The sequence below is a fragment of the Desmodus rotundus genome, chromosome 5 (assembly GCF_022682495.2).
Source record: "Desmodus rotundus isolate HL8 chromosome 5, HLdesRot8A.1, whole genome shotgun sequence".
NCBI lineage: Eukaryota > Metazoa > Chordata > Mammalia > Chiroptera > Phyllostomidae > Desmodus > Desmodus rotundus.
Window position 1 is genome coordinate 45408261 of NC_071391.1, and position 9451 is coordinate 45417711.

Here is a 9451-nt window from a genome sequence, read left to right on the forward strand (position 1 = left end):
GGAAATAGAATTTAAAAGTGAATAGAGTTGATTCATTATGAACTGGCACAACTGTGATACCAAAGCTTCGTAATGATATTTTCAAGAGAGAAACCTATGGATCTATTCTCAATAAAATAGAAGTAAACCAATTTTGGCAGAATTTAGAAGTATAACCACTATGTAATAAAACTAGTTATTAACAGGTCAGATTTTAAAAGTATTGGTTCATTACAGCTGATGCCAAAAAGCATTTGAAAACATTAAACACAAATTCCTCATATTTTTCATTATTAAAAATTAGTAACAGGAGGATATTTCAGTAACATGAAAAAGAATATCTATCTCAAACCAACAAGTAACACATACTTAACAGAAGAACAAAAGTTCTAATAAAATTAAGGAAAAAATAAGTATACCTTTTCTTACTACTTTTTAGCATTGTTCTGCAAGTTCTAGTTTATAAAATAAGATACAAACCAGAAATACAAGTCCACTTTTTTTTTTTTTTAACATCAATGTGTCCTTGCCTCTGGCACACCCCCACTGGGGACCAGGCTCGCAACCAAGGCACATGCCCTGACTGGGAATCAAACCCGCAACCCTTTGGTTTGCAGGCCCACGCTCAATCCACTGAGCTACCCCAGCCAGGGCCCACTTACTATTTTTTTAAAGGAAAAAGAAGAGAAATGATAATTCTCCTTTGAATATCCAATAAAATCAATTAAAACTTTTTCTATTAATAAGGAAATTTTAAAAGTGGCAGTATATATGGTAAATGTAGAAAATCAATAACTTTCCTATATAAGATTGCCACCAATTCAAAAATATGATAGAAAATTATTGTATTCTCAATGGTAATAAATAGAAAAATATCTAGGAATAAACTTAACAAGAAATGTGGGAGACCTATTCAACTATCAACAAACATGGAGTGTCTCCAGTGCACCAGATTCTGTGTTAGGTTCCTGGAATATAAATACGAGCCAGGTGGACACAGTGCCTACTGTCCCAGACCTATACAAATAAAAGAGGCTGCTGAGAGAGATAAACCAAGACTTAAAAACTTAGAGCACTGTACTCTGATTCTGGATGCAAAGACTGAATGTTGTCAAGATGTCAGTTCTCCACCAATTATTTCACAGGTTTAATGAAATCCTAATGAATAAAAATCACAACAGGATTATTTTTGAAGTTGGCAAAATGATTCTAATGGTTAGAAGAATAAAACTTGAGAATAACAAAAAAAAAAAACTTTTAACAGAAGCATTTCATTTGTAGAGCTAAGTGTCATTAGAAATCTAAATAAATGATGACGCTATGGCGATTAAAATTGTACAGCACTCTCTTACAGCTCAATAATAAAAGACACCTCCATTAAAAATGGGCAAAGGATTTGAAGAGATATTTCTCAAAAACATATATATGCCAATATGCACATAAACATATATTCAACATCATTAGCCTTCAGAAAAATACAAATCAAAATGACTAGGATGGCTAGAACAAAAAGAGAGACAACAAAAGAAAAGTTGGCAAGGATGTGGAAAAATTGGAACCCTCATGTATTAATGGTGAGAAAGTAAAATGGTGCAGCTGTTTTGGAAAATAATCTGGTAGCTTCTCAAAGGTTAAACATAGAGTTCCTATGTACCCAGCACTTTCATTCCTGTGTATATATCCTAGGTGATAAAAACATATATTCACACAAAAATTTGTACATTAATATCCAGAGCAGCATTATTTATAATAGCCAAAAAGTAGAAACAAATCAAATGTCCATCATCTGATGAGTGGATCATTAAAGGGTGGCATAGCTATACAGTGGAATGTTACTCAGCCATTAAAAAGGAATGGCATACTGATACATGATACAGCATGTATGAACCTTGAAAACATTGTGCTAAGTGAAAGATGCCAGCCATAAATGACCATACCATATATTTTATGATTCCATTTATATGATGTGTCTAAAGTAGGCAACTCCACTGACACAGAAAGTAGATCCGTGGTTGGTACCCTAGTCCTGAGTGGACTAGTGGATCAGAAATTCTGTTTGGGGGGAAAACAATGTTGATGGCAATGATGGTTGTACAACTCTGCGAATTTACTAAAAACCACTGAATTGGACACTTTAAATGGGTACACTGTATAGTATGTGGATTCTATCTCAGAAAAACTTTTATTTCAAAAGTAAAAGGTGTTGGCACAAGAACAAAGAGAACATCACTACCTATCAAATGACCCCATCACATACATGAACTTAATCTAGGATAAAGATAGTAGCACAAAACAGTGGGGAAAATGGAACAAAAACAATTATTTAGCAACTTGGGAGGAGGAAATATCAAGTTAAATGATCACTTTATGTCACATATCAAATTGAATTTCATGTGGCTCAAAACTTAACATAAAAAAATCAGGCCACATTTCAAAGAACAAAATATAGTATACTATCTTTTTGATCTTTGAATGAGGAAGGATTTGCTAAACTTAAAAGCAAGAAAAAAACTCACACTAAGAAATATCAACCGATTTATTTTATAAATGTAAAACTCTTAATAATATCATAAAATAAAAATAGTAACAAGGTTTGGAGAATCTGTTTCAATGGATAAAAAAGGGGTAATGATTTTAATATTTAAATTGCTGAGAGAAACACTTAGTCCCTAGTAGTACATGGGCAAAGTACATGAATAGAAAATTCAGAAAAAAGAATATGCAAATCAAAATGTGATATTTTTCAACCATCAAATTGCTAAAATAATTTTTTTAATCATGGCAATTTAAAACTAGCACCAGTGATTCAGTGACAAGATTGATACAACTTTCCTGCAAATCTACTTGGCACTCTCAAAAATGTTCATATAATTTGATTCAACAATTGTATATCCAAAATCTACACTTAGGTATTTATTTGAAATACAGGCAAAGATTTATTGAAAGAAATGTTTCTCATTAAATTATGACATGTAACTTCTCATTTTTTCCTCCCTAAGAATATTGGAGACTCATGAAGATCAACACTCAGTAAAGCTGGGGCAGGCCCTGGTAGGGGCCAAGGGACAGAAACCAGGCCTCCTGCCCCTCTTATCTTCCCAGAGCCATCCTGCTCCCCAGGGAAGATGTCAGTGTGGAGCAATGGCAGCTCCAACTTGTCCTACGCCAGCTTCCTCCTGGTGGGCTTCCCAGGGTTGCAGGAGACCCGCATACTCCTGGTGCTGCCCTTCCTCAGCCTGTACCTGGTGATTGTCTTCGCCAATGCCCTGGTCATCCACACAGTGGTGGCCCAGCGGAGCCTGCACCAGCCCATGTACCTGCTCATTGCCCTGCTCCTGGCTGTCAATATCTGTGCCGCCACCACTGTGGTGCCTGCCATGCTGTTCAGCTTCTCCACCCGTTTCAACCGCATCTCCCTGGCTCACTGTCTGGTCCAGATGTTCTGCATCTACTTCCTCATTGTCTTTGACTGTAATATCCTCCTGGTCATGGCCCTGGACCGCTATGTTGCCATCTGCAATCCGCTCCGCTACCCTGAGATAGTGACGGGCCAGTTGCTGGCTAGACTGGTCGGGGTGGCAGTTGCCAGGAGCACAGGCATTGTTGCTCCAGTGGTAGGGCTGGCCTCCCGGGTTCGCTTCTGCCGCTCAGATGTGATCCACCACTTTGCCTGTGAGCACATGGCCTTGATGAAGCTCTCCTGTGGGGACATCTCAATAAACAAGACTGTGGGGCTCGCTGTCCGCATCTTCAACAGAGTCCTGGACATGCTGCTACTTGGAGCCTCCTACTCCCGCATCATCCATGCTGCATTTCGAATTTCATCAGGCAGAGCACGTTCCAAGGCCCTGAACACCTGTGGCTCCCATCTACTGGTCATCTTCACTGTGTACTCTTCCACCATGTCCTCATCCGTAGTCTACCGTGTGGCCCACACTGCCTCCCAGGATGTGCACAACTTGCTCAGCGCCTTCTACCTGTTACTCCCATGTCTGGTCAACCCCATCATCTATGGGGCCAGGACCAAGGAAATTAGGCAGCACCTCGGAGTCCTGTTTCAAAGGGCACAGCTGCACGTCACCAGTGAAAAGGCCCCATCCCTGTCCTCACATAGAGAACTTTCTGCCTGATTCTCTAGAACTTACAGATCCTACAATCACTCCTAATGTCAAGTGGGTAAATGAGCAGGTGAGTCATCCCTGCTGTATTTTGGCTTTGGGTACCTGCATTCATTTTTGAGAGTCTTTTATACATTTTCTGAAAAATACCTACTTATCCAGAGTTATACAGTAACCAATTGCAAAATCAGCTTCTATCCCTGGCTTCTAAATTTTTTCCTTTTCTTTCTGCATGTGATTTTCTTTTCTTTTTTTTTCTAAGATTTTATTTATTTTTTCATATATTTATTTTTTAAGAGAGAAGGGAAGGGATGGAGAAAGATGGGGAGAGAAATATCAATGTATGAGAGAAACAGTGATCAGTTGCCTCTCACACACCCCCAACCAGGGACCTGGGCTTCAACCCAGGCAGGTGACCTGACCTTCAACCCAGGCAGGTGACCTGACCAGGAATCAAATCAGACACCTTTCAGTTTGCTGGATGACGCCCAACCCACAGAGCCACACCAATCAGGGGTGCATGTGATTTTCATTGATTCATTCACTCTCATCCATTCATCAAACATTTATCATACATACATACATCATGCTGATCCCGTGGTTGCAAAGAAAGGGGAAAAAATGGTCTCTATCCTGAAGGAGGTCCCTACCTAGCAAGGTGTAAAGATGTGTAATGTCTTTACAGTAATAGCTTTACGTACAAAATTCTGTGAGAACAGAGAGGAGGGACACTCATGACCACAGAAGACTTCACAGAGAAGGTGAATTTGAGTTTTGAAGGATCAGATTCAGTGTTTACTGGAGAGGGAGGAGGTAAAGAGAAGAAATTGCATTCTAGGCCAAGCAGCATGGGCGATAGGTAAGTGATGCAGAAATTGGTACCAGGAGTGGGGTGCTGTGTAATAAAAATCGAAAACACATGGTGTGGGCTTTGAGATTGATCTGGTCACCCAGCCTGTCTTCAGCAATGAATCTTGTTAGGTTGGTTTAGCCAGGTCCCCTTATCCCTCTTAGTATTTCCCATCCATTGACCCCTACCCTGCTCCTTGGCTGTAATCCCGCCTGGCCCATACTATATTTGCAGTTGAGCCCAGTTCTATACTGAGGCCTATTTCCTTATTACGGCTGTCCTGAATAAAATTTGTTTTTACCGCTTTAACTACTGTTATGCTCTAGTTTTTCTTTGACAGTATTCCCACTTGTACCCTTACAGCTCTGCCATAATCATGAGAACACGCTTGCACTAGCCTGACGGAGGAACAAAGGTTGCATTTAGCAGAGCTGAGCTTCCCCAGCCATCCCACAAATGTTAAAATTAGGTGGAACTATTCTCTTTGGAAAGTGGGGGAAATGTCCAGGTACTAGCAAGAAGGAAGATGAGAGAGACAAAATGGCAAAAGTGTGCATATTTTATAGTGTGACCCCTTCCCTCTAACCCCCTCGGAGAAGGCTTCCAAAATCATAAAGCCACACAGAAACCTAAGAGAGCAGCAACGCAAGAGCAAAGACACAGTGGATGTGCTGTACTAAGCCAGAGGAACTTGCTGAAATCATGGTGAGAGCTCCGTGTTACCACGCCTCAGGGGAGGCTATATGCATGATATGTAGTATGCGTTACACGGTTAACTATTCATTTGCAATATTAAAGAAAGGTACATCTCGATGTTAAAGTCCAAACCATAAAACCATTATCTTTTACAAAAAAATGCATATATATCCAAGACATTGGGATAATGAGTTTTTTTAAAGAAAAGACAAGAACCATTAACCCTTTTACAAAAGAAAGAAAAAATGATATAAATTTGACTACATAAAGGAAAAAGGTGATAAATTTGATTATATTAAAATTCAGAACATTTGGTTCTGCACAAAGGCATCTGACAAAAGCCAGTGGAAGATGAAATTCAGCCCACATCACACTTGAAAAGCCAACAAAGAGGGAGCCTTTTTGTACTTTGTGCCCAGCTACCCTAGGTACTAGACACAGTTTCAATCAGAAGTCACCACAAGAGCCCTGGCCTATGTGGCTCAGTTGGTTGGAATATCATTCTAACTGAAGGGTTCCATGTTTGACTCCCGTCAGGGCACATACCTGGGTTGCAGGTTCGATCCCTAGTTAGGGCATGTGCTGGACACAACCGATTGATGGTTCTCTCTCACATTGATGTTTCTCTCTCTCCCTCCCTCTCTCTCTAGAAGCAATGAAAAAATGCCCTCAGGTGAGGATAAAAACATTTAAAAAAGAAAGGCACCACAAGAGAGTAAAAAGGCAAGCCAGAGATTTGGGAAAGATATTTGCAATAAATTTAACCAACAAAGAACTATTATCCAGAATATATAAAGAACAAGTACACATCAGTAAGAAACAGGCAGACAACTTAATAGGAAAACAGGCAAAAGCCTTGAACAGTCACTTCAGAAAATATGAAAAGGTATTCGACCTCCAGCCTCTCACATACAAATGCTGAGGTTGTGCACTGTGTAACCTCACATCTATCATGTCGACATGGCAGATTTGTACATGAATCCCAACAATTTCCCTAGCAGATGACAATGAAAACTGTCATTACTACTAGTGGGGTTGTAGACTGAAACAGCCTCTTTGGAAGACAATTTGCCACCATCTAGTGCAACTGATCATATGCACACCTTTGACCCCTCAAACCTCCTCAGGCGCATGGGCGGCAAAATCCACGTATAAGAATATTCACAGTGCCATTACTCCTAACTATGAAAACCCAGAAACAACTGAAATGTCCTTCAGCAATTAAATGTATAAAATATGGTACACTCATACATTGGCATGCTATCACAGTAAAATAAACTCGTCACAACATGAATAAATTTTGCAAACATAATACTGATTTTTTTCTTACTGTTTTGAAATCTTTTGAGGATATAATGAACTGTATAAAGCCAAAAATCTATACAATGTATTGCAGGGCTTACAATTTATATAAAAATTAAACAATGACACGAATAAAGCAAACACTGGGAGAGGGAAAATGGAAGAATCCTGTTACAAAGATCTCATGACATATTACTTAAAAGTTAAGATACATACTATAAATCCTGAAGCAACCACTAAAATGGCAGAGGCACAGCTAATAAGCCAACAAAGATAAAATAAAATCATAAAAAATATTCAATCCAAAAAAGGAAGAAAAAGTAAAATAGAGAAACTTTTTCAGTCCTGCTATTTCCAAATTCCAGAGGACTGGTGGTGTAGAGAGTCCAAACTAAAGTCACCGCCTGCCCGAGCTCCTGAGCCACCCAGGCTGGGGAAGTAAATACCTCACCAATGGCAGCGCATGTGTGGGCACTCACACATGCACACACGCACACACACACATGCACACACACCCCTAAATCAGGTCTGCACCTTGACCACTGGGCTCTTCCACTGCCACCTTAGAGCCTTCCCTGATTTGGGGTGGCCCGAGTGCCCATGTAATCCCCAAACTGCAGGAGTCCCTTCCCATCTGCAGAGCCCCAGGTCACCCTAGTCAGTAACACCCAGCTTCTCCCAGTTAGTGTTCCTGGGATGGAACCTGGCCTGAACCCTGACTTGCTCTCTCTGAGCCTGTAGTGGCTCATCTGTAAAATGGAAGAAATAAATCCCTCAGCAGAGGTGACTACCCTATGAATACCAAAAGCCATAGAAATGAAAATGTTAGTACACTGTCACTTCCAGCCAGCCTCACTCCCTGGGATCCTCCCTAAGTACTTATGAGTTTCTCATTGTTCCCTTCTTTGTGTCCCTGGAAATGCCCGCCCCCAATCTCCTCAGGCTCCTCCCCCTCAGCCTCCCAGATCAGTACCTTGGAGCTGAGGACTGGCCTCAGAACTTACCCTTTCAGTGGTGAAACCAAGGCCACAGCAGACTACAACCTAACAGGACACAGGGTAGAGGTGAGAAGATAGATTTACGGGGCATTTGGAGGCAAGCCTGAGATTGGAACTGAACTCTATCTTTTAGTATTGACAAACCTAAGTTCACATTCCAGCTCCATTATTTAACACCTATGACACCTGAAAAAAAATAACTTCTCTAAACCTCAGTGTCCTCATCTAGGCATGGGGAAGGGTTAATAAATAGTATCCACCTTTTAGGGTTGCTGTACTAAAGAGATGCTAGATCAAAAGCCCTGGGAACCATGTGTAGCGTGTAGTATGTACATAATAAATGGAGCCTGTCCAGTGCTGCCTCGTGTGTGGGGTGCGAAGAGGGAAAGCTATGGTATAGACGGGAGAGTCCTAGAAAATCCCAATTTGAAGCCTGGCTCTTCTTGCTAGGTGAGACTAAGCAAATCACTTGGAACCTCTGAGCCTTTATGGGTCAGTTATTCATTCATTCATCCATTCAACCTCAAAGGACTGTTTTAAGTTACAAACGAAAATGTTTCTTAAAACCCCTTTGTGCCTTAACTTATTCCTTCAACACAACACTTACTGAGCACATGGTCTGCAGTAGGCTCTGTGCCTGGCACTGAGACAGAGATAAGCAACACAAGGCCTCTCCACTAGCAATACCTTCAGCCTAGCAGGGAGCTAGTCAGCACATTGGCGATTATTGCATGATAAAGAAATGCTCAGGTCCTTAGTTTTAAAGGTGAGGAGAAAGACTGGAAACCAGAGTGATGTGTGAAGTTAAGGAACAGCTTACTTTCTCCAGTAACAGAAACTTGAACTTTTTCATATGCTGAGGGGGAAGAAAGGAGAAGTAGAAGATATCTTGAGGACAGAAGAGACATATCTCTCACTAAGAACTGAAGAAAGAAAGATGAGCACAATAGCCAGTTTGCAGGGACAGGAGGATGTTGAAGAAGCTCGTCTAACTTTTACAGTGGAGGAGCTATGCCTCTCGGCAGAGAGCACATGTTGTCTGGCATCTTCATTTCATCTGTCCCACTCCTTTGCTACTCAGAACATTAAGCCTTATAGGGTGATCAGCTGTCGGTCTTTCGCCACTACTAGTTGCTAAGTTCTTTTATCTTGGAGCCTTCAGAGCAATAGAACTTCCCTGCCTCTGAACTCCATTTGCTCCTGGTTCTCACTCTATCTGTCTTCCCTTGTTTTCTCAGTCTCCTTCACTGGCATCTGATATTCCATCTGCCCCTTCAGATTCTATCTCATGCTCTCTGTAAAATTTTAATTCCTATCTCCGGCCTTAATCCTTCATCTCAGCACTACACCCTTATTTCCAATTGCTGATCTGGCATACCTTCATTTGTGAGTCCTCACAAATCCAAGTGTGTTCATTAATTGTACTTCCTAGTACCCCAATCCAGTTCTTCCTTTCTCAGGTTTTAGCAGCTTCAATGTAGTTATTACAGCTTTTTTTTTTTTAATCT

The 9451-nt window shown here is 40.7% G+C and overlaps 1 protein-coding gene across 1 annotated transcript; it reads left to right on the top strand.

The window, feature by feature from the left end:
• The first annotated feature begins 3104 nt into the window (after positions 1–3104).
• LOC112315925 (olfactory receptor 52K1-like) lies at positions 3105–4150 on the top strand. Its single transcript, XM_024572587.3, has one exon. The coding sequence runs from the start codon at positions 3105–3107 to the stop codon at positions 4107–4109; it is 1005 nt and encodes a 334-aa protein (XP_024428355.2). The 3' UTR covers positions 4110–4150.
• The last annotated feature ends 5301 nt before the right edge of the window (positions 4151–9451 follow it).